The sequence below is a fragment of the Egretta garzetta genome, unplaced genomic scaffold, assembly GCF_000687185.1.
Source record: "Egretta garzetta isolate BGI_Z169 unplaced genomic scaffold, ASM68718v1 scaffold693, whole genome shotgun sequence".
NCBI classification, from domain to species: Eukaryota; Metazoa; Chordata; class Aves; order Pelecaniformes; family Ardeidae; genus Egretta; species Egretta garzetta.
Window position 1 is genome coordinate 1,098,520 of NW_009259178.1, and position 26,259 is coordinate 1,124,778.

At 40.9% G+C, this 26,259-nt stretch overlaps 1 protein-coding gene across 1 annotated transcript in view; it reads left to right on the plus strand.

Moving 5' to 3' along the window:
- Positions 1-25,829, plus strand: part of ZNF462 (zinc finger protein 462) — a 49,570-nt gene extending 23,741 nt beyond the window's left edge. Inside the window, exons 7-12 of the mRNA XM_009635599.2 lie at positions 8,340-8,604; positions 10,816-10,952; positions 16,486-16,709; positions 19,113-19,245; positions 24,260-24,374; positions 25,591-25,829. Of these exons, the coding sequence (XP_009633894.1) occupies positions 8,340-8,604; positions 10,816-10,952; positions 16,486-16,709; positions 19,113-19,245; positions 24,260-24,374; positions 25,591-25,792 (1,076 nt within the window). The 3' untranslated portion in view covers positions 25,793-25,829. The remainder of the gene's footprint in view (positions 1-8,339; positions 8,605-10,815; positions 10,953-16,485; positions 16,710-19,112; positions 19,246-24,259; positions 24,375-25,590) is intronic.
- The last annotated feature ends 430 nt before the right edge of the window (positions 25,830-26,259 follow it).

A 26,259-nucleotide genomic window follows, 5' to 3' on the forward strand; every position in this document is an offset into this window, starting at 1 on the left:
AGCTCTGTTGAAATGGACATATGTCATCATCACAGTTGACGGCCCAAAGTTTGACGTTTAAGTAGCTGGTTCTATTTCTTCTTTAAGGGATGTTGTTACTATATTTCAGTACCAATGCTTGAAAATGCAGCCTGAAGTGATCTGAGCTTAGAGCTGGTGGTAGAGATGAGTCCTTTCTGTTGGCAATAATACTACTAATAATGTCAAGGTTTATCATGGAGGTCTCCAGAACAAATTCAAAGTTCCTGAGCTCTATGATTAGAATGGATCCTCGGTACTTTTTTTTATTGTCACTGTAATTTTAGGGGCAATTTTAAAGCAGAATGCAACAATGTAGCACTTGATAAAGCTGGATCTCTTTCCCCTCTTAATTTCAATCTTAGAGGCAAGTGATAATTTAGGTGACAGCACATGTGTGTTTATGGCAGTGTGTTTGTATTAATACAAATACTTAAAAGGGCCAGAGCAATAGAGAAGGAAAATACCTGATATGAAAAATATCTGATGAATTGCCCTTAAAAATAGAGAAGCAAATCATGGAGCATAATAACATGAGGATGGTTTGGTTACCAATGCCAGAAAAAAGTTGCTTGGTAGATTACTGTCTAAATGAAGAATCAATCGAAGTAGGAAATCTTTGTAAATTCAGGAAAGAACCTGTTACCAGTAAGTCTTTTTGGCAGAGTGGTTAAATTAGCATCTTGCTAAAGCTATTTCCAGATCTGTTTGTGGTCTTCTCTTCTGTAAGTGCAATTCCATTTATGAGGTTTGAGTTGAGCTCAGCAGAATAAGGAATAACTAGGTAACTTTTTATTTTATGCATTTTGTGGCAGTAGATAAGCACATGACAATCCCAATGTTTGTCATGTAGCTGAAGTCTTGGGTTTAAGTGCCACCCTGTATTTAGACAGTGGAATTTTATTCCGTGAATAACAAAAGTTAAGAATATAGGGTTGAAACATGACCAACATTTTGAGCTGTTCACGCAGTATAAGCCAGTGGCAGCAGATTATTTAAACAGAAGGCAGTGGATAAACTGTGGTGAAATAACATGAACACCAGAGCAAGGGAAACACAATGCATTCCCCACGCATCATCTCTGTGTGGTAAGTGAAAACAGCAATGGGCAAAGCAACTGGTGGGGTTAGAAAGCTGTATGGCTTGGCATTGATGTTGCAAAGGTTGCAAGTGGTAGAGCAGCTACTGAAAGAGCCTAGTCTGCAATAAGAGGTTTCTGTGCAGCCCAAATGTGACTAGAAGTCACTTAAAGAAATGCAGGAAAGTCAAATTGAATTGAAGCCAGGAAAGAAATTTTGTTGTGGGGAGAATGGGTAAAAAGAGGGGATAACTAGAAATTAAATGGCTATATGATGAAGTGTTTCCCGAGTTCTAACACTGATCCTTCCAAATCACAGCATTAGCAGAGCAGGGTGATGGTTCAGTCAGTGTTCATGACCATGTGGTGCCTGTCTTGAAAGCTAATGCTAATAGGAATTCCATGTAGTGTTGGATACTCAAAAATAGGAGGGCATGGGAAGCTCTTGGACTGATCCTTCTCTTCTGATGGAACTAATATGGTATAACTTATCAATTATGTTACTCCTTTTTAAGTCTTACACAATTCCTACTGCTTTCCTTTGCATTATATACAGAGTATCACAGCCACTGTCTCCTTGATCTCAACTATGAAACACCAAGATTCTTTAATAGGCAGCAGTATGAGACTCTCTCTATGTAAAGGAATTCAGATGATAAAATTATTTCTTATTTTCTTCTTTTTTTCATGGAATTTATGTCCCTTTGAAATAATTTTGATATTAGTACAAGAAGCTGCATAGCATATATCCTGCCTTAGTTCTATTCAGAGATAGGTGTGCACATAACTGAAAAAGGAACTCAAAGTTATAAAGAAACATGGATATAGTTTCTCACCTCTTCTGAATAAACAAAATTGCATAGTCCATGTATCTTTCTCTCTGCCCTCTTCTGAGCCTTAGACATACATGTAATATCTTTCTCACAAAAGCTGGTCCAAAATGATCCAAAAAGTGGCCTTTACAAATAATGCTGAAATAAATTCCTCCAACAAGGTTTTGAGATGGATTTGTTTTGTGTAAAACCTTTAAATGGCAATTTTATGCCAGAGCTTTATTTTTGTTCTGTGATTACTCGTTTTTTGGAGTGTGCGAACAAGGACACAAAGTTTGTTTCCATTACATCTCATTCACAACTTCCTAGCAGCGTAAAGGCTCTTTAGTTAAATCAGAATGTAGGGAGAGGAGTAGGTTCATACTCTGTTTTTAAACATTCAGTGAATAAAACTTCTTTCAGTGTATGGTTCCGTAACCTTCTTCATGAATGTTTTGTTGCATCCCTCTGAATCTTAGTCTCTTCTGTCTTCTCCTCCCCTCAGCTTAATTTATTGCCAGAACATTTCACCCTCCCACATATTCTTCCTTCCAGGTCAGTGCTGCATGGCATAAAGTGAACAAATGTGTGTAGTCTTGACAATCTTTATATGACACCCTGCTTTGTCACCTTCCCACTTTTCAAGCTGTTGCCATTCATGACTATATGCTATCCTACCACTCAGTGAGCTGGTAATTTTGAGTCCCATTGAATTATGTTCCTAAATTTCATAAATTCCACTCTTAGCCTTATCTTATGCCTTTTAAAGTAGTAATTATTATTAGTTCAATCCTTGGTGCTTTTAGGCATATATTTTGTGTTTGTTGGTATTTTTGGTATAGTATTGCATCTTTATTTCATTTCACAAATATGTTTCTATCCAGAGGAAACCATTTGTCTGCTGCTTTTCTTGATTCCTTGGAATTTTTCTGTTATTCTTTATAGAAATCTTCTCTTTACGTGAATGAATTCAGGGAAAATTAATTAGCATTCCAAATATTTTCCTTTTAGTCTCTTCAGGACTTTTTCTCACAGATCCATAATGTCCTAGGCCTGTATTGTTACTACATTCCCTTTTTTCCCCCCAAAGCATTTTTAAGCGCTTTTTGTTATTTATAGATTCTCTTTGGTTTTTTCTTATCTCAGCAGCCAAACATTCCCTTCCCCAGTTTCATTTGTCATGCAAATGCTGATCTCTTTTGACTTTGCTAGATCTTTCTGTGTGGATATACCAGGAAAGCGTGGCATCGTCATTTTTATCTTCCACTGTCTCCTTCTGGTCATTGAGCTATTCAGTTATTAGCAGTTTGCAAATGCAATAACCTTGCTTTCCAGTGTACTCAAACAGTTGCTTTTCCTGAACAGTGTTTCTCCCTCTATCCCTATCCCTCATTGTGCAGGCATGCAAATGCTTGTGTTAAATACATCTAGTTCTGTTCACCCTAAAAGGATGAAGCAGTGATTTGATTTCTTTCCCCTAGTAGGTACTTTTTCCTCTGGTTTCTCAACGGCTGCTCAGTGTCGCTTACTTAGATGTGTCCACGTGTATTTCTGGTCTGTTGTTGTTTGGTTTAGGTGTCTTGCATTAGTGTGTTTTGCTGTTGCATATGTGTTCCTCAGTAGATCTGATAATACCTACACATATATGTATCTATCACTATATAGTTATAGTTATGTGTTACATACATATACACACACTATACAAAAAACTGTGTGCATATATATATATTTATAACTATAAACAATATAATTTCATTTCTGAGTAAATTTATGTATCCAAATCAGAATCTTTAAGGGTTTTTTTTCTTCGGAAAAGATCCCAAGTTTTTCTTCTTTTAGGTTTCTAAAACATGTTTTGTGCTGCAGATGATCCACGACAACTGGGATTTTCATTTTGCTTCTGTGGTGGGTTTTCATTGTATATTTTCCCCAGTGTATGATCCTAGGGTACGTAGGTGTGCATCAAGCTGCATTTTCATGATCGCTTTGCGTTGTAGTGGAGACTGTGCATGCTTCCAGTGTTGTTGAAAGACTCATTGTGCCAGTCTTTGTGTCTGTACTCTGAATGAAGTTTTCAGGGTGGTAACATCACTTACCAGGCATTTAAGTGTTTTAGGCACTCTGGAAATGCTGTCCCTCTTCACCCCATGCAGAGACACTATGAGACTTACTTACGTATTATTACCAGCACACAGCAGTAATTTAGATACGGCTGTGTTGATGGGGCACCATGTGGACAGTCATTTCTACTGCTTTCCTTTCAACTAGTCATTTCCGCATTTGGATATGAGAATGTTGTTATATACTGAGGGTAGATTCTGTGGTCTTTTAGATCCATAGGTGCTGGCAGGGATTACACTACTTTCTAGCCTTGTTATTCTTCCTGTGCAGATAGTCTGTAGGTAGTTGTGACATGCAAAATCTGAAAATTGAGATTTGCATCGCTGCTGTTCTGTTTTTGACTACATCAGTTACTCTTAATTTTTGCCTCTTGGCATGACTGTAGGTGTCCTTCTTTTTACATCAGATCATGCCATGCTGTTACCTTGCTTTTGGAGTTGCACGGTGAAATCCTTCCATTTATTTTAGATAAAATTACTTTTAAGTATGGATCTTGGTGGGTTTGGTGTGGGCTTTTCTTGTTTGTTTGACTGTTTTAAATCAGTCAGGGCTAAGTAGTCCGTTTTCTTTCCTTGCATTGTATATGTGAACATGTTTTATTTTCTTGTGCTGCGTTGAGGCTGCTCAAAGAAAAAAATGACATTTTTTCTTTAACATGTAATTGGTACTTACTGGTGTTTCATTTTTCTTCATTTTCTTCCCATTCATGTTTTCTCTTTGCTGTTGTGTTTTACATAACTTAACACAAATTCTTGTAACTCTTCCCTTTGCTTATTTTAATATCTTTCTTCTGCTTTCTGACTTTGATGTAGGCTTCTAAGGCCATTTTACATTTTTCAGACGTGGATGACTAGACCCCTTTCCTGCTCCAGGTCAAGGTTGTAACACTTTGCACTTGGGATGCAGGAGAAAGACTGAGATGGAACTTGCATTGTGTAGAGCCATGACTCAATTGTTGGTCAGTTCTGAGGGAAAAGCTCTGCTCTCTTCCTCCTTCGTTCTCTACTCTTATATCCAGGCATCCTGTTGTTACAGCAACACCACCAAAAGGTGTCCAGCAGTTTGGTGCACAGCAGCTTGAGGCTTGTGTAAATGCTAAGGCTCTTAACAATACTTGGTCAACATCTTAAGTCAGCCCAGCACTGAAGTACATGCAGAGCTGTTTGGAACATCATCCCACTCTTCAACAGGAATAGAGGAGGTGCCTGTGTAGAAGCACTCTGCCAGCTTAAGGCAGTGCTGTTGCTCCTTGGCTGTGGATTTGCCTCCGTAGTCCTTCTCTCAGGTACTGCTTTTGAAAAATAAATTAAAAAATCCCAAACCTCAACCCCATCATCTGTTTCATATTTGTTGGCAGTTCATTCTGTGCTGTGTGCTAAAATGCATGTTTGGAAGCAAACTCAAGTCAGTTGCTTTCTTTCCACTGCCTTCACTGGTTTTGGAGGGGGCATGAAAAAGTGTGGTTCACTGAAGTCGGTGGAAAACCTCCCATGCCTTTAGTCAGCTTTGGAGTCTGTCCAAAGTGTTCCTGGTGGAGCTGGGTTGCACCTGCATGCTAGGGTAGCTGTCTGGCAAGCTGATTCCCAGAAACCAACAGAAGCCCTATACACACATGTTAATCCTGGGTGTTTTTCTTCAGGAAGTGCTAAATCTTGCAGTCCAAAAGGATTTCAAAATAATGAAGGCATTTGGCAAGGGAAAAGGGAAAGACAGAACTAGGGACATGGATGCTACCATTCTTTAAGTGTTTAAGATTCTCCATATAAGCTCTTCAGGTGGCTTTTTTTCCTGTAAATATTGTAACTATCTTATTGGTAACGGAGCAATATATTAAAAACTGTAAGGTGAATGAATCCTGGTTGAACGAAAGTAAGGATTCAAATATTAAAGGTAGAATTTGCTTTTGGCTGTTCCTGATGACAAGGAAGGCTACTTTGTATACTTTTTTTATCCTGGGGGAATAGACATATAGCTATATACTTCTGTAGTTTTTACATGTGAGATGCCACAAAATTACATAAATAACCGATTGAAAGTTCCAAAGCTGGAATAATAGACAACAGATGATAGGGGAAGTAAAAATATCTGAACTATAGTAGATCTTCAAAACAACAACAAAACTTCCTTGTTCTGAACATAATTGTTTTTAAACCTGTAGCTTTCTTTGCAGTGGATATCACTGAGGTTTTGGCTAGGAACCTTGATGATTCATTGGAAATTTTTGATCCCTTCTTCCTGAGGAATGGAAGAGTAAAGCTACAAACTAGACTTTAATCAATACCTTAAAAGTAATTTGACTAGTCAACATACAAAATAACTGTTTCCAGTGCTGTGAGCTTTTTTTGGGCTGCCGTATCCTTGTCAGGAAATCTGTATATCTGGGTTTTTAGCTTTTGGAAGCATTGAACCCAGTAGCCCATACATAAGGCTGCAGGTACGCGAGTCAGCAAATCTGCTCTGAACCACAGGCTTTGTTTTGGGCCTCAAGGTCTAAACAGGGTGAGCTCACAGTTGCTGCCTTTGAGGGAGAACAGACTTCTGCAGAGGTTTGCAGCTCCTCAGGCCTGTCCTGTGCTAAAGTAAAGGAACTGGGGATCTTGTTTCAAACATAAGGAAAAGGAAGTCTTGACATTTGAATGGGTGGAGCTTGCTGTGAGCCCTCATGGTGAGCAAACCTGCAGTAGAAGTGGTGGAAACAAGAGATGATAAATGTTGCATTATAATCCAGCTTCAGTTCATGAGGCTTGGATGGGAAAACCAAAAAGTATTTCATTCATGTCTTTGCCTTTGTCTTTGCTGTACACCTGGTGATGAAGCCAGGGCAGCCCAGAGACATTTCTCTCCTGCTTGTGTTCTGTTTGTGTGTTTGGGTTTTTTGTTGTTCTTGGTTTGGTTTTCGTTTCTCGGCATGTATAACCCCCTTCTGTGGTAGTGAGAAAAGAAAGCAAGCATTTTACTCTGTTGAAGACAGGTGGAGAAGTCCCCGCACTGAATGCTGTATAGGCCTGTTTGCCTTTTGTTTCTCCGTACTAATTGGTTAGAATGGATGGTGTTAAGTTCCCACAAGTATGCCTGTTAGAGAATTCCTACATATCCAGCATCCGGGAATTAAGCTTTGGAAAATGAAGTACTCATCAAAGCAGGAGGTGGCTGGTACAGTTTGTTTCCTGACTTCCCACCTGCCCCCTGCCTCTTTTTTTCCCCCCTTCTTCCAGAACGCTTAAGAAAAGTCTTTTGTCTCCTTTTCAGGAAAGTTACACTGAAATTCATCTGTGCTTTATTCATCTGCTTTCATTTGTGCCATTCATGGGCAGCTGTGGGTTATATAGGACAAAGCAGATGAATTCCTAACCTCTATGTTCAAGCAGTGTGTTGGGAAAGATTCAACACTACCCTCTCCCCCTCCTTTTTTGGGGAGTCCAACTAAAGTATTATAGCTTTCAGTTTCAGTACTGAGACATTTCTGGACTGTGTTTTTCCATGTGCCATAAAAATGGTGTGACAAGAGTTCTGCTGAGTTGTAGAAGGGATGCATCTATACAGACATCTATATAAAGAGACCTCTTTCTCAGTATAGCAAAACTTAACAGCCTCTAACGAAATATGGTTTAGAAGTTTGCTTTACTGGAATTTATGATTAAATATCTTTTTTTCCAGTGATGACTTCATTTCAAACATCATCACCTAGGAGAACTTGAATTTACCTTTTGTGAAGACTGCTTCAAATGTGACAAAGTAAAATTGTATCATTTTGTTAATGTTAACTTTTGATGTGGATTTCTTAAATAATTCCATAAATGAGTAGGGAAGAGTATCCTCTTACTTTTCTTTTTCTTTTTTTTTTTTTTTTTTTGAATTTTAGATAGGCTACTTAAATGTATCCTGTGCCAGAGCTTCATCTGGTGTAAACTGGCATAAGACATTTGAGAGGATCTGGTCTGATTAATGCACCAAACATGTAAACACTTGGCAGTATGATTAACGTGCTTTACCTTCACAAATTAGTGTCTTAAAACCAGACTTCTTTATAACTACTTTTAATTTAAATCTGTCACTTCTTTCTTCCCCAGATCAGGTCTAAAAAGCGTATTTTACGCTGATCACCTTTTTAAATTGTAGAATACACATTAGATTAGATTGAGAAGTGCTACAGCTCTTTTTCTTAATACCTTCAGAAAGCTGTTGGTGGATTTCATAACGAACACCTTGATCAACCTCTTTTAAAAGCCAGTAGGTGCCGGAGCAGGCCTCAAAGCTTTTTAGATTTGTTGATCCACCTGGAATAACAACTTCCCTCTGTTTCTCTACAGACTCTTCATACTCTGAGCCTCCTGATGTTCAGCAGCAGTTGAACCACTACCAGTCGGCAGCTTTGGCCAGGAACAACAACAACATCAGCCCAATCCCACTTTCTGGGAGTGCTGCAGGAGTGGAAAAAACAGAAGCCATCCTTAACTGTGAATTTTGTGAATTCTCCTCGGGTTACATACAGAGCATTCGGCGTCACTACCGTGACAAGCACGGAGGGAAAAAACTCTTCAAGTGCAAAGATTGTTCCTTTTATACAGGCTTTAAGTAAGTACCGTGAAAAACAGATAAAACTGAACTCATAAGGGTTTTTTTAGCACTTGAAAAAACTTCTGAGATCTTTGAGAGCTGGCTGTAGCTAACAGAAACATGGCCACTGCTGACCAGGGAGAGGAACATAGGAAATACCATGCCAGATCACAGCAGCATCCATGTAATCCATTTTCCTCTTTCCTACAACAGCCGGTACCATCTGCTGCAGACAAAAGCACAGTAAGTCCTTGCAGTAGGTTTTACTTGCTGGAGGAAACGGTACAGGTAGTACTTTTTTCCTCAGCATAGGCAATTAGAGGACTACCCTTATCCTCAAGTGTGAAAATTTTCTCTACAAAAATAAGGTCATTTCCTGGCGCAACCAGCATGAAGCATGGAACAATCAAGTGTCCCAGGGAGACAAGGGAGTTTATATCACTTTTCTGAAGAAACCTCTCTCCTGTGACTTTTATTTCTCCTGCTGTCTATCTAGCTGAAATGCATAGCATTCTCTAGCATATAGCATATAGAGACATGTCAGAAAATCCAATTAGATGTGCAAAATGTAAAAACTCAGTGCTGTGTGTGTTTGTGTGTGTGTTTTTAGCTGCTGTTCCATAAGAAAACAAAAGGCCTATGCACCTGTGCTGTTCATCATTTCCTCCTGATATGCTGGACCCTCGAGCATAACACCCTGAGCTGACATTTGAGGTCTCAAACTTGTTAAGTTCTTAGGAGGCTGGTGACAGTAAACAGTATGACTGGATAACGGGGAGGAGTTCTGTTGAAAAAAATATTGAGCACAAACCTGAGAGAATCCACACAAAAGTAACCTCTAGTTGTATGTCTCTAGCTCCTGTTGCTTCAGCCCCTTGCTGCCTCTATGGTAAAAATTGCTGCTTGTGCTTTATATCCTGATTGCTATCTGTCTTAAAGATCACCAGCAATTGTCAGGTCTGTTCAATCTGTTCATATCTTGTGAGTGCCATTTTCTTCTACCTGGATGAAATGAAATCATCTGAAATCAAGCAGCATTTAAACATGTTCATAGTTGCATCATAGTTGCATAAGGGAGTAGTGTTCTTTCATGTGGTGTCTCAAACATTCAAGGATTAAGTCTTGCTTCTTTTAGAAGCACAGCATGTTTTCTGTCTTTAAAAAAAAGGAGGGGGGGGGGGGGATCAGACAAAAAACCCCATACCAGTCCCCTCTTAAACTTACCATAGAAACTTAAATGCATGAAAGCATTCATAGATAGAAATACACCTGTAGAATTCAGTGGTCGCTGGATTGGGCTCAAAGCCAGTTGTGTTAATAAGTTGCTTTGTGTTCAAGCTAACAGTCTTGAGAACTTCAGAGAGACTTCTAACTCCAGTTCAATGTGGCAAGCTCCTTAGCTTTTGCAAGCTTTACCACTCACTGCTTTAGGAAAAAATGACCAAGTGTCCCAAGTTTACAGACACCTCTCGTTTTGGTAGCTGAGCTTGTGGTTAGATAGGTGTACAGTTAATTTCCTCTCTGTGCATGTCTCTTGCAACTTTTAAGTATGCGGCCAGTGTAATGCCAGCATGAAATTTTTTGTTCAGAAGTACTGTGGAGTATTCATTCATTCCTCAACGTTAATAAGTAGAGTATTCTTATTCTTGGGTTTTCAGATCCTTGTAGCTGATGCTTTAAAACTTAATTATTCAGTGACAAACTCACTGTGAACACAAGTCTGTTTTCTATCCTGAATCTAAACATTTTAGCTGGTTTTGGGCTTGTCCTACAAAGACAGAGGTGGTTAAGGATGTTATCTGCCTCCAGAAATAAGTCTGTCCTCACCTCTGCAAGTCCAGAACAGTTGATAGATTTTGTTGAACTTGCTAAAAATTTAAACTTTGCCAGAAAACCTACACTGAATATTTCAGCCTGAAGACAAATGATGAGCATGAAAGATGGGAATTCTTTTGCTGTCTTAACTATAGCAATGTGACTATAGAGCAATCCATGCAAAAGAATATGTCAGAATGAGTGTTTGCTACTTGAGGATACAAGCCTGCAAATACCTCTGCTCATGTGTTACTCATGTGAGTAGCCCTGCTGAAATGCCATGTGGCACTGTGAAGACAAGGCTGAGAGGTATCTGTACCATTTTACATGACACGTCCCTTATAGAGCTGTGACACTTCATCGTTCCCTGCACACCTCTTCTGACTGCTTCCATCTCTCCCTCCCGTTTCACAGATCTGCTTTTACTATGCACGTGGAAGCTGGGCATTCGGCAGTTCCTGAGGAAGGACCCAAAGACCTTCGCTGTCCTCTTTGCCTATATCACACCAAATATAAACGCAACATGATTGACCATATAGTTCTGCACAGAGGTAACAATATCCCTGTATGTGTCTGTATCTGATGAGGGGAATGCTGAACGATGCCCTTGTCTTTCAGACTGGTTTGATTAAATTTTCCCCTCTCCATTTATCATTCAATTTTCCTCTCTCTGTACATGAGGACAAGTATGTTGAATAAGTCATTGGCCCTTGAGTATCTTTTGTTTCATTCCTAAATGACGCATCTTATTTATTTCCTGTAAAATTCAAAGTTTGCCAGTGCTGAAACAGGGCAGATTTAAAATTGTTTTTAAGCTTTTCCTCTAGAGAGGTTAACAGTCATCAAACACCTGTTTAGCGAGAGTTGCCCTAATTTACAGCTCTGAACTAGGCCAGAGTTGTTTCCTGCTTATATCCTTGTTATTATAAAGGCCTTGCTATCATAAACTCTGTGACAAGGTGTATTAACTAACCATACAGGCCCCAAAATATCCCTTAATTGCTTGCTTGAATTTTTTCTCTTCAGCATTCTTAGGATCAAAACAAGAATTATATTTTTGTTTTTCTTTAAAACTCCTTTTCTGCCTCCACCTCGCCCTTCTTTTTTTAAGCCAGCTAAAAGTGGGATTAGGGATTTCTATATTCTATTAACTGTGGGCTTGCTAGCTCAGAAGAGACAGCTGTTTGGGCTCTCTGGGCTGGGAATCCTGCCCATAGCTATCACACTTGATGCTTGTAGATGGTCTGTTGGCTGCCGAAATCCAAACCCATGTGTTGGGATGGCACTCTGCCTGCTTGCAGGTTGGGCAGAGTTTCACAGTAGGGTATTGGTGGTGAGCAAACACAAGTTCTGCATGCCATCTTTTTCCTGGAGGAGATCCTGGTGTGACAAGCACTATAGTAATTCCTTGTAACATACCACTTTCAGTGTTGGTAGCTTAAAGTCCCTCTTGTACCAAAGCACTGAGGTTGGCAGAGTTCATACAAATTTCTGACTGCTAGCAGGGCTATTCTGAGGGGAATCTGGGAAAAATGACCTGTCAGTGATTCAGAAAGCCCATTGCAAAGCTGCCTTATTTGGTTGTAAGAGTTTGGCAGATGCTTTAGCTTTTACTTCCTGTCTTTGAAAGTGTTGCTGTGTCAAATTTTGCCCAGCTTCAGGACATACTCCAGAACCAGCTCACTTCAGAGGAGAGGAAGGTTTAATTAACCCCTGTGCAGGGGACCGTGCGGTTCCAAGTGCTGCTGAGGTGTGCTCTGTTTCGTGGCTGTGCCAGGGCTCCACTGGACACTTCAGGACCTTTAAAATACAGAAAGACAGTCTGAGGGAGAACTGGGTGGGCTTAGTTAGGGATTTTTTTCTATAATGAGTAGACTTGACACTGGAAATGTTGAAGAGAAGTTGAAGAGAACTTCATAAGCTCAAGCAGCTGTACTGCCTGTATAGACCTGTTTCCAACCCAGTTGCAAGGAGGTGGTTGCCTCCTGGGTAAGTGATACTATGGATCTGTTTTTGTAGACCTGTTGCTTCAGTTGCACAAACCAGCCTTGAGCCTTTGTGCTGCTGAAACAAAGCTGATAGCAAAGGACATGATATTATACCCACTAGAGCACTGGGAGAGGTGAAACAGAGTAAAAGAAGTTTTAATGCAAATGGGATTATAGCTGATAAAGAATCTCCAAGGCCACTGAGGGAAGGACAAAGGTTTTCTCTGGCATTAATCATCCAGGTAACAAAGTAGGATCCTTCCTTAAAGTTCTTTCTGGCACAGATATCCAGCTAAAAAACCCTCTAGCATTGTGTTTAATTGTGTGGCAGCTGAAGCAGACAATTTTGACAAGAATTAGCGTGCACTGAAAGAGAGATTGAGGGACAGTGAATGTAGTCTGAGATAGCATTCCTTTTTTGTAGCCATTGCATTGGTACAACAAGGGCATAGCCCTGAGCTGTGGTCCAAGAAAGCTAGTTTTGAGGTAGATGGAGCGGTGCAGTGTGTAAAATCAAGAGTGAAGGATTTGATCTGTTCATAGTTAACGTTCCTCCTGTGTAAAAAGACATGTTTGCAAATGCGTGACTCTTGCATTACTTCCAAGTTGCTGTACCCCTAATCCTTGGTGAAGCAGCATGTGCTTGAAATGGAGAGTGTATTTTCCTCTTAATGAGTGGCACAGAAGCTGAGTTTTACAGGGCTAAAGCATTATCAGCTAGAAGCCCGAATGCCTAGTGAGAAAAAATTAGGCAGGAGTTTGCTTCCCATTAAGAATGAGGGCAAATAGGAAGCTTCCAAGAGCCTTCTTCCATGCCTATTCCTCATCAGTATAAAAGCAATTCACTGTCCCGTCTGAGGGTACAGATGGAGCACAGACTCAGTACAGGTGGCCTGTAGCAGGGGACTAACACAGCTAGAGGCTGCTGTGCAGGTAGGTGAAGAGAAAAAGTTTGGCTCTCAAGTTCTTCCTGGCCTTTGTGACAGGCAAGCCTGGGGAGAGGAGACACAACTCTTGCTCAGTGGCCAGCAGAGGTGCTGGCCTTCAATTTAGTCTGGACAATGCAATTATTTTTCATTATCCCTTCCAGTAGCATTCTCATCATGCATTTTGAAACACATTGGTATTCTCCAGGGCTGGATGCAATTTACCAAGATTACTATTGGGTCTACTTTAAAATCCTCAGGGCATTATTTTTTCTTCTTTTAGCGATCATTTTATTCTCTTCCTGGTACAAATAGTGATTTTGTTCTTCCATTTAATAGAAATCACACCCATTTCTCTTGAATAGTAACTTTAAGATAAAAAAGTCAAATTTTCAAATTCATCTGCCTTCCCAAAGGCTTCCTTGCTACATATCATGATTCCTTGCACGTGGTTGTTTCTGGCATTATCCCTTCTACACACAGCTTCATTTATACATGCAGAACCCTTGTGCTGTGCTTGCTTTTGGCTACAGGAATGCAAATGCTGTATGTTCTGTGACTGTAGCTTGGATTTGCAGGCAAAAATGCGTATTTTCAAACACCCAACATGACTGAATAATTGGTTTGTGTCTAGATAGTAAGACTGATTTGTTTGTTCTTGGTTTACCTTGAAGGGAAGGAAATAACATGTATATGCCGTGGTGTGTTGCTGAGTAAAGATTTTTTCCTTAAAACTAAGGACGGACAGAGTCATGGGCTCTTTTATGCCTTGAGCAAAAAAACATCTGCTTTGAGTTTCTGTACTGCAACTACCTAGTGCATTAATGGCCTTTCAATTTAACCTCTGATCTGCATTACAGTTAGCCTGAATATTTCAGTCTAGTGGAAGGATTTGATTTCTTAAACCAAGATGATGCTTTTTAGGTGTTTATTTTGATGTTGTTTTTTAATTGCACCTCTTGCTAAATGTTAAACAACTCAGGGTATCTTTTTGTGAGGCATATACAGTAGTCTTTGTTTAGACACTGCTGAACTTTGAAGACGTCTACACATGGACTACTTCTTTCAATTTGTGTATGGGGCCTTATAGTTTGCTGTAATTTTGTCAGTGGCCCAGATGTGATAAGTGCATTCTAAATGAGTAATTAAATAGAGCTTTGTAGGGACAAGCTGGAGATGAGAGCATCACCTCACAAAATGTGAGGTTCTGGATCCAAATAACCCTGCAAATTCCAAAATCATTGCTTGGAGGAAATTCACTGACATGAATACATCATGTAAAAAATACTAAATCATCCACTGAAAATGAAACCCTTTGGGCTAGAATTCATGTTTATGTTTATTTTGCTTTTCTCTTGTTACTGTGCTGCCTTTGATTTGGGGAGTGTGTATGTGATTGTGAGATAACAGGTTTAACTAATGTGAATTAGGGAATGCTGCATTACTCTGGACTGGTAGATAAAAAGTTTTATACCATCCCATGTTTTAGGTTTTTTTAATCTATGTCAGGTGCTAGAGGAAAAGTGAATTTTCAAGTATTTTAATTAGTATCTCTTTTTGAAAACTTCACTTTTTCACTTTTAAAGCCAGCTACATCACCTATTTCAGTGAGTTCAAAAGCACACAGCTGCAACAACCTTGTAAAAAGTCATCCTATGGCCCCAGAATCACAGCTTTAAATTCTGTTGTCTTTTAGACCCTATTCTCCCCTCCCCTTTTCCCACCCTGAATGGCCAAAGCTTGGTATCTTTACAGCTAGTTATTGGTGTAGAAAAGAAGTACAAGTCCACAAGTTTGGGTTTGGGGTTTTTTGTTTGTGGGTTTTGTTTTTTTTTTTTCAAAGGTAGAGCTTTGGGGAAAATTTCCACTTTTTCAAGACGCCAAAGAGGAAGTTACAAGATAGGATAACTCTTGTGTTCAGAGAGAAGCTGAGCAGGATGGTGTATTTTGTTGGACTGTAGAAAAAGGCTTGTAAGCAGCAGTGGCATGTGGATTGTCCAAAAGTGGATGAAGAGTGGAGCTTTTACCACCTTCCAGAAACCCTAAGGGAGTTTGTATTTCTGAAGTTGTCTTTGGATGTGGTATTACCCTCCTCACTAAAGAAAAGGGCCCATTGGCTCAGATCTGTATGTGGATTTCCATGCCTCACATTGCCATAGCCTTCATGTCTATCACCTGAGATTCAGGCCTGGTTTTTTAGTTTGTTTGTTTTAATCCATCATTAGGGATGGACCTGCATTCGGAGGAACAAACTCCTCCTTTAATCTGTGGTCCATAGGGAGTAACAATACTAAATTTCAGTGTTCTAGTTCAAAAGGCCAATACAGTAGCAAAAACCCATAATGAGGATCTTCTGGTGACCCTCAGCTGAAGTGTCAAATTTGGGGTTTTCCTTGTGTGCAGAGCTCGGAGCTTGGGGGGAGCCACAGTGGATGAGCGTTACGCACATTGGATTCTGGCTCTGTCAAATGACTGGAATTAATTGCTGCTCTGTTAAACAGCGGTGCTTTGTTTGAGAAGTGGAGAGTGTAAAAGCTCAGCAAGAGCATTTTCAGTATATGCTTGTATCCGTGGTCTGAACTGTGGGAAGTGTGACATGACACGCATGCAGATTTTGAATCTGAGCTTTCTGAAAACTGTGGTGTATTGGGAAGTTTCTGACCCTGGCTGAACTGCATGGCCCCTTCCAGGAAAAGGTGCTGCCTTGTTTACCCTTTCAGTCCCCAGAGGGTAGCTTCAGATGTGATGGTGAGGACACCAGCTCTGATTTTTATAGGTCCAGCAGGATGATGCATTGGGAAGCACCCTGCAGCTTCCTTGTTTGTTACATTTCAAGCAGTCTTGTATTGCCAAGCTCTGCTACCAGGACTCACAGATGGAAGTCTCATTTGCCCCAAAACCTCCATTCCCATCCTCTTCACCCAAGAAGCAGTTACATTTGTGAGGACACCTGCATTTGTAGCCTTGGAGGATTAACCCTGCCATTGCAGGAAGAATTGTTGTCTTGTGGTTTTTCTGTCAGTCCAGCTTAGCTCCCATTCCTTTATAGATGGACTGTCTACCCATATAGCAGATCCTATTGCTCATGTGGGTGGTAGTGCCCAAACTGTTGACATGTGGGCCTGGTATTTCATAAAATTTGTTAAGTGAATGTTGTCCTGTCCCTACAGAAGAGCGGGTCGTTCCCATTGAAGTCTGCCGTTCCAAACTGTCAAAGTACTTGCAGGGAGTTGTTTTCCGCTGTGATAAGTGTACCTTTACCTGCTCCAGTGATGAGAGCTTGCAGCAGCACATAGAGAAGCACAATGAACTGAAACCTTACAAATGCCAACTCTGCTACTATGAGACCAAACACACAGAGGAGCTGGACGCTCACCTTCGAGATGAGCACAAGGTAACATCCAAATAGTTTTAATTTGTAGCAATCTACTCTTTGCAAATGCTGTATTTACCTGCATGTCAACTCTTAAGTAGCCAACTTGCCATTGGGGTTTTTTAATCTCCCTCCCCAAATCTGGAAACTAATCCCATGTTGGGATTCACTTCCTCTGTTTTCTATTATTTCTTTTTTTTTTTTTCAGAAACTCAAAATTGAGGGTTTCTAAAGCTGTTCAGATTGATTAGACTGTTACATGCAGAGCATGATTCTCTGGAAAAGGCACTTGTGTATGCTAGGTTTATTTAAAGAGGGGGGAAGAAAGGGTTGTGAAACAATATTAAGGCTGTGTGATTCAGCCTCTCTAAAAGGCAGGAGATTCCAAACATAAGATTGCTCTGGCAACTTCAGCAGCATGACATGCCATGCGTATCTTAATAACAAAGAGGGCAATACATCCCCGTTTACATTTAACAAGGGAAAGATAAACAGCAAGAATAAGCTGGTCCTAAGTTAAGACTGCTTTGGACTTTTTGTGGAGTGCCCGAGTGCAGACCTGATCGAGTCTTTGAGAAGTCATTAAAGGCTTCCACAGACTGTTAGCTTTGAATTTCTGTAACTGTGAGCTGTGTAGCTGAGAGACGCTTCAGTTCTGGATCTGAGGTATGTTTTGGGGTATTTGCTAGAGTGCTTCCTTGTCACATGTCCAGGGGAGGCAGCTATATGCCTCCACCTGTTGGAGCTGAGCTGCCCAGGTCCTCACTGAAAACTCACTCCTACTTCATTGACTGAATGACACTTTCCGTACAGCCAAATACATTTATATTGACAGTATTAGCAGCAGAAGTCCCAGCAAAACTTTTTATGCTTAAAAAATATTTGGCTCTCTTATAAAAACAAACTCTGTAAACTCACATTGGCCTGCTGTACTTATCTGCCCTCTTTATTACTTCTGGAGCGTCTTCTGCAATTCATACAGTACGTGAGGTGCTCCACAGCCTCAAAGTCACCACAGCAAGGCACCTGGCGTATCCAGGAGGCACTATTCCTTTTTCTTTTGACATGGTGCATCAGGCTGGGAAGATTATTCCCTTACTTAGCTCTCTCCCTGCCAATCTGCACCTACAGTGCTGGTGCTGGTAGTTTAGGGTATCTTTTCCCCATTTCTCTTTGGTAATTTCTCTCTCACTAATTTGTGTCCAAATGTTCTGGGCTCGGATACCTGAGTGATACATTGCACCTTAAAGAGTTGCCTTGAATGAGCTGAGTTGAAGTAAGTGCCTTGCATGTGGTCTTGTTTGTTTAAATCTCAGTGGGTAACATGTTAAGTCAGAGAACCTCATCACAGCTGTCTGTATGGAGAAGTGCTAGGAATCTGCACACCACCACATTTAGGATAGTTTGCTATCTGGAGATACACTACATTTTAATTCATATGCTCCTTAGGTTCATTCACATTCCCGTTCCCAGAGAGGGATAAAAAATAGTCAGTGGGTGTTGATATTTCATTCAGCATCTTGCAGGAGGTGTTGTACTGCGCTCATTCCTCCGTCTGCATCCTCTCTGCCTTTGTGGCTCAGTGCCTGTGCTGCTGGAGAGCTGTCTCTTTGCATGAAAGATGAATCCAAAACCCTTCCCAGCAGTGATCAATGAGCTCAGAGGGCACTTGTCATCCAACAAGTATTAGCCCTAGTGTCCTGGTCGTGCTCCACGCTCTCTGCCTCTACTGTAAATCTGGACTGTTCCTCTGCTGTTTCTGTTGGATGTGGTAGAGTTCTTGACTTCTGTGCCCTAAGCTGCTCCTTTCATACTGCTGCTGTGAGCTGTTAAGTAGCTGGTGCATTTCACCCTAGGGTTAGCTGAATTTGACTGCTGGGTGAAGTGTTCCCATTACAGGCTGTGTATCAGTTTGTAAAGCACTTTGCAGCCCTTCATAATGAAAATTAATCTGTTATTAATGAGTGAAAGTGTATGTGGCACACAGCAACCATGTGCTGAGTAAAAGACCCTTCCTTTCATGAATGAAGCTGAAAAAGTCACAAAGAATTTTCATTCGGTGTGGATGTGCAATAGCAGCGTCTGATCACAGTGGTTGAATGGTCTCACAAAAAGAGGATACAGCTTCAAGTGTTTCGCATTTCTTGGATTTTTTTTTTGTTTTAATACATCAAAACCAGGAAGAAATGAGGGGGGTTTACTGAGTGTCATTAATTTTTAAAAAACAAAAATGAGAAATGCAGAATAAACAGCAAAAGAAGAATCACTATCATTGAAAGGAAATTAGTGTTAATTTGATTAGGTTACTGCATGTCACCTCTAGCTGAGCAGGCTTTGGAGTGTACTCAATTTTGTTTTGTGTATACAATGATTTTTCTGATTAGATGATTGTCCTGATTGCTGACAGAAACGTTTCTTTCAAAGGTGAGTCGTAATTTTGAGCTGGTTGGACGGGTTAACTTGGACCAGTTGGAACAAATGAAGGGGAAAACAGAGAGCTCCAGCAGTGATGAAGAAGAAAAAGAAGAAGAGTTAAGCCCCAAAACTGAAGAGAGAGGTCAGTGCAGCTTTTTGTGCTTTTTTTTTTGGCACTGCAACATGCCCCACCAGTCCCACCAAGCAAGGCCAGCTGTTGACTCTATAGCACATTCCTGTAGAGCCATACAGGCATGCCAGCAGGAGCAGAATGGGGCTTTTGTGAAGACGCTGCTCCTGGGGGAATCTCATGTTTCTAATCCTTATTACAAGTTTTCTGTCTGTTAAGAAAATACTTACTATGAGAAAACACAGATAGCATCTGTGACTTATCTGCCCATGCAGATAACATCTATAAGGGCTTGGAAAACTGTGCAAGTGGAGTATTTTAGTGGTCTGTCAGATTTTCTGTTTTGGTAACCAATTTTCAGCTTTTCACTCGGCATTGTTCAAGTGGAGGATGAAGAGGTTGTGGCCAAACTTTTTTTATGAGCTGTTATTAACTTGTGCCCAGCATTCCTTGTCAGATAGAGTCAGTCCTGTTGCAGTTGCTGCAGTTGGCAGCTCTGGAGCCAGGGTAAGTCCATGCCCCACTGTACCGTTGTGTATTTAAGTATGTGCCTAAGTTGATACCTAAGACTAATTCCACTGACTTCAGCGAGGCTAGGCCATGTGCTTGTTAATGCTTTTGGTTTGGCTGAAGTTAGATCAGCAAGGAAATTTAAATTTAAGTTTTGGGTAAATTGGGTAAATTGAACTAAGGGTTTCTTGTCCTTTCAACAACCTTCCCCCATGAAAACCAGGTTATTACAGTATGTGGTGTAAACTGTGTGTTGTCTAGTCTGTTCTGGTGCACCATTCATCAGTAAAAGGCAGTATGTTCACAGCTCTTTAACATCTTTAGCCCTGTGATGTCTGAATGTCAGGTTCCTGGGGTCACCCACCCTCTTAATGCTGATGACCACAGTTAGCCAAGTTCTGTGTGCTTTAGGTAAAGGTACACCACCATGTTTACTTTTTTCCTCCTGAATTTTCAGCTTTCAAACTTGCTCAGGAGTTGTTCAAAAAGAAAATGTGTCTCCCTACATTTTTTCAGACCTTGAAAAATTCCAATTTCGGGATTCACAGGTTGTTTACAGAACAGGAGGGGCTCAGACTATGCTTCTTACCTTTTAATAGTAAGACCCGAGTGTCTTTGCTTTTGTTTAGTGTCCCTGCAGCACAGATTCGGTCTGCTCTTACCACCAGCACTTCACTTCAACTGTGGTTAGTGACAGCTTTTATTTAAATGAGAAAGGAAGTGAGTTAGATAGGAAACCATTTCTGTTCTAATGAAAAATATTCTTCACAAGATCTTGGGTAGAGCAGTAGAAAAATTGGAGGAGGACCTAAAGGGATGTTTGTTCTGTATGCATTTCAAAGTTCAACATTAGTAACTCATGTGGAGACATGCTTGGGTGTCTGTCCAGGGACAGCTTCAACCCTCAGAGCTTCATAGCTGGAACAGTGGTTGTGTAATGATTTGACTAAAGGACCAGCTCACCTTAGTTGCAGATGCAGCAGGGTGATTAATGTTTTGTATAGACCCACAGCTAGCAGGGGATGAAGAGTCATGCTGTCCTTGTGAGGATTAGCTTAGCATTACATACAAGCACAGGTGCTGAAGTGACCTTGGAAGCCATGGTATCTAGACCAAGGAGAAGAAGGTGCTGTCTGCCAAGCCTTACAAATCCCTGTAAATGCACCGTGGGGAGGGGGACAGCCCAAGGTGAAGCTCATGGTTTAAACTGGCTTTAGGTTACACTGTGAAAATGTAAAAATGTCACCTTCTATGCTGCAGATTTAAATTTGCAAGGATAACAGGTAAGTGTTATAACAGTGTTATCCCCATGTTTCATGTGATCAATAGTTAAGCAATGGATAGTGTCTTAATAATTCTAATTTTTATTTTGTACTTTTTTCACCTTTTTCTGTGGTTTTTTTTCATCTGTGACTGTCTAAAATGGTTTCTGCGAGCTTGTTCAGATGGACAGGCTAAAAAAGTCATGCATATTTCCAAGTTTGTTTTGCAGCTGCTCTTTCCTGACTGGCCTGTAGGGTCGATGTTTCACCATTATTGTGTTTTCTCCTTTTTAACCTGTTACTATTTGCAATATATTGCACTAAAATAGATATAAAATGCAGAAAACCCTTATGTCTACTACAGCAAGGGTATTTAGAAAAGACCCAGTTGTACTGATAATACTTTCCTAGACAAGTTTTGAATTACTACTATAAGTTGCAAGATGCAAGGTACACTTTTGAAAAATGTCCCAGTGAGACAGGAACTGAAGGCGTGGCTGGATGCTGACTCGCATGGTGACATCTCCCTATGGATTTTCAGAAGATGGTTCTTACACAGAAATGGTTTGCCCTGTTAGCAGAGGACCAGACCTATGGTTTTAAACATAGCCTGTCACAGTGGCTAATTCTGTCAGAGCTTTCAAACCACATCAAACTGTGTAACCCTGTATGTCACTTGGGTACTTTTGACAATTCTAGCCTTTGTGATCTTAGCAGGAAGTGGGATTTGCTGAGAGTGCTTCTGTACGCTCAGAGTATCTGGAAGCAAATGCTGTCTGAACCCTCTGAAATCCATGACATTGGCAGAACCAGGGTTTCTTCCCATGAGTCAAACAGCTGCCTAGATTTGCCGCTTTGACTTCAGGCTGGTATGTGCAGTACTGAAGGTGCAAAGAAGTGTGTTGCTTCTCCAAATGGGCTGCTAGACAGTGGACCAGAGAAGGGCAGCAGAGCTGAAGTGCTGTCTTGGATGGGAAAGGAAGGGAATCGTTGGCTGCTGGTAAAGGATAGTAGAAAATATATTGACCTGGGAGGAGGAAGGTGAGGGGAGAAAAACAGGGTGTCTGGCATATACCGTGGAAAGAACCAGCTCCCTCTGGGAGGGACTGCATCCCAGAGGGACTCTCTCTCTTTACTGACCTTTATGCCTTGGTCTTAGCAGAAACTGGAATCGAGAGGTGTTTTTCCACAGTAGACAAAAATAAATGTCCATGAGTGCTTGTATGTGTGATGCAGGAAAACCGCAGAGGGGTCAGGTGTCTGTGCAGTCTGTTACTTCTCTTCTGCAGGCCCCAGAGAAGAGCAGCTTCTGATACTTCTCCAGGGAAGTAGTCAAAATTCACAGCCCTAGAAGCAAAACTGATCAGGATGTAGGGTGAATAAGATAGTGTTTTCTGAAGAGGTGATGGATTTACTGGAGTAGTGCTTGCTAATTTTAATGGGAGTTGCAAGTATAAATCACAGACTGGTTTGGGTTGGAAGGGACCTTTAAAGATCATACAGTCCAACCCCCATTCCATGGGCGGAGACATCTTTCACTAGATCAGGTTGCTTAAAGCCCTGACCAACCTGACTTTGGACACTTCTAATGATGGGGCATCTGCACCTTCTCTGGGCAACCTGTTCCAGTGACTTAACACCTTCATCTTACAAAATTTCTTCCTTACATCCAATCTAAACCTACCTTCTTTCAGTTTAAAACCATTACCCCTACGGGCCCTGGTAAAAAGTCTCTCTCCATCTTTATCATAAGCCCCCTTTAAGAATTGAGAGGCCGCAATAAGGTCTCCCCGGAGCCTTCTCTTCTCCAGGATGAACAACACCAACTCCTCCCTATCTGAGCAAAACAGCCTCTGTGTTGCATATCTCCTCGCTGCAGAGGCCCAGAATAAACTTCCTCTTTTGTGCTATACAGTAGGTATGTTCTTGTACAGAACAGCAGCGTTTGCCTCTAAAGCTTTTACCTCCCATAAATGTTTGTCCCTGTACCATGACTAGTCTGTGTGTTGCCGTGTGTTTATAAATTTGTACCACACATAAGACATTAAAATCCAAGTGTACACTGAACTAAAGGCATTGACTTATATTCTGGTGCTCCTCTTGACACAGCACCTTGCTTTGTGATATTTAACCACATAATAAATCACTGGCAGTAAGAAATACTAAGTGGGGTTTTTTCTTTCAGGGGGAAGAGGCAAAAAATGATGTTAAGAACTATTCCATATAAAACTTTAGTAAAGGCTAACTAGTGAGAAATGTGTCACAGAAATACATTTACAGGACTTACATATGAATAATAGGGAATGTGTGGACAATTTAAAGTTCATAGGCTGATCTTGAACAGAGTAAATCTGAGAGTGAAGAAATCAAGTGAGCAGGGATCAGAACTAAGATGAAGCAAAATCCCTTTTCTTTTATTATGTAGTTTGGGAGGAGTCAGAACGACATTCTGTTGATTTCTTGCTTAAGATAATCCCTGCTAAGGAATTAATGCTCTGAGCAGATGGTGCTGTCTCATTTCCAGCAAAAGAATCAAGTGAGATAGTCCATGCAATTATTTTTAATGGCTTGTGTGGTGATCTTCTTAATTTGTGAGAAAATGTTTCATCTTTTGTTAAAGCTGGCTGTGTTCACATGGAGCTTGGCTTTCAGAAACACCGCTCCCTGAGCTGCCAGTGACTTCACTCGTATTACTAGGTGCTTGACACTTCTGCAAATGAGGCCCCAAGCACTTTGTATAAAAGATTAGGACGGGATGAAACACCTATGCAGTTAAAATGCGGGACTTAACCCATGAGACTTCATGATGAAGGGATACCTATTTCTTATGAGGATCACATGTTAAATATATCAAGTCTTTGTTTCCTAAAATTTTTACTACCAATTCAAAAATTACAGGTGGGCTTTAGTGGATTTTTTGATCTTGCTTTCAAGCCATTTCAGCCCTAAACCTCTCAGTTTTGGTTTTGAATTAAAGCTCCACAGTCCCTTCATTTGCTGAAATACAGGAACAGGGAGTGGTAACTGGTTACCCTTATTTGCAGAGGTGCTTTAAGACTTAGGATGAGATTTGTCGCTTGCAGTGTCATTTTGCTTTGGGGGAGTTGTGTTTTCACAAGCACAGTTATTTGATAGGTAGGTCCTTTTTCCTCTCTGGGATGAGAAGGTGCAGCAGAGGGGATCAGAGTAGGATCACAGTGGTCCCTTCTTGCCCTGGCACTTCTGAATTCACAGGCTGTGCTGTCTTTTTCCAGATCCCATGATGTTTCCTGACAGTGGTGCTCCAGAGAAACGTTTCCCATGCGAGTTCTGTGGCCGATCGTTTACAGAAGGCTCTGAGTGGGAGCGACACGTGCTGAGACACGGCATGTAAGTTGGTTTACATTCCTTTGCCAAACAGCCAAAGTAGATCTTTGTGCTTTTCCCCCACCCCATCCCACCCCATTTCACACTTCCCAAAAAGCCCAGCGGTGAAAGCAAACACAGTTCTATGAAGAGCAATTCTGTCTATCACAAGTGTATATATGGTAATCCGATGTGTCTCCCTGGGAAGTTCCTGTTCATCTTTTTCAACTCTGTTGCCCCGGGTGACTGTAGACTGTAGGGTTTAACTGTGATTCTAAAACTTAAGATTGTCCCAAGGTGAATACCACTTGGCCAGGATTAACTTCACCTGAGTGTACTGTTGGGTTTGCCTGCCAGCAGAGCAGCATAAAGATGGCAGAAATTTTACAGGATGTTCTGGGAAGGAACTGGGGTTTTTTCCTCTTCATTGTTATATCTTTCACATGCTCACAGCTAAACTTGCAAAGCAGTGCAATGAAATGTGCAGAGAAATGTCAAGACCTTCAAGGGAAGTAAAATCAATCCAAATGAACTTGTCCTAAAATGTGCATAGAGAAGTTCACTAGTTCATCTTCATAGTGAAGATCTTTGCCTTTCTGTAGCAGTTTGCAGACTGTGGGATGATACGCATCACAGATAAGATAGGCATCTCTGGAACAATCATTTTCCTTCTTTTGATGAAGATCTCTTTGCTGACCAGAGTTTCTTCAAAGAGTAGATTTCATTCAAGGTTGCTGACATGTAGAAGACATTTGAATACAGTATTGTAGGTCAACTATGATCGGATGAGAAATACTACTTCTCTTACCCTTAATCTTGTCTGCCTAAATACGAGTACTCGAAATGTTGCGACCTATAAAAAGTTTTATTGGATCATTAACTCTTTGGGAAGACTACTCTTTTCCTTTGCCTTTGTTTGGTGCGTTGTAAGTTCTTGTTTATGAGGGACTGGGGAAAGAGGAGTAAACTTTTAAAAGTCAGGATTGGGGTTGTTCCCGCTGATCTCACATCTGTCCCAGTGTACAGCAAATAAAGATTTGGTTTCAAAACTAGAATGTCATGGGTCCCACTGGTAGCTTCATTCCACTGCCTCTCCTTTTGAGTGTGAGGTGGCAATGGTGTGGCTTCTTGCATCCACCATTTTTAGAAAGTGATCTGCTTCTCTCCCTCATGTGATTGGCTTTGCTGTTCTCTATATCGACTGTAAGTGTTTCTGTTTTCTTGCTGCTCGGCTTTCTAGGGCACTGAATGAAAGCAAGCACAGGACCAGTGAGGACAGCCAGCCAAAGGAAGACACAGAAGAAACAGTTAGCACACTGCCAGAAGAAAAAGAAGGCATTGAGAAAATGGTGGTGGACTATTCCTGCAACAGCGAAACAGCGGTCAGCGTGGTAGCTGCTGACAAACCTCTCCAAGACAACTCGGAGGCCAAAAATGAATAAGCGTTTGGTGTGATTCTAATCAACCTACTTGAACAGTGATGAACGGGGTGGGGTGGGTGGGGGGGGTGGGCAGAAGGAAGAAATAAAGCTGCTTTTAGGACTGAATGATCTATTTTCAAAGCACTGGTACCTGTGTGAGTGTGTGTATATTAAAGTTATTTAAGTGATGGAATAAGTGGCTCCATTACATCACTGCATCTTTTCTTCTGGATCTTGACAACGGGAAGTTACATTCATCTTGGACTAATGAAGCAACTCCCCGTATTCCTACATTACACATCGTGCTTTGCAGTGGAGACTTGGATTGTTTGTGAATGGAAGCATCGTGAGCATGGAAGAAGTGGGGGGGATGACTTTTCAACGCACAAATTTGTGTGCGTTTTTCTAGTTTTAATACATAATGCTTTTCCAGACTGAATGCAACTGCTTTAGAAAAGAAAAAAAAAGAGAAAAAAAAAAATGAAAAC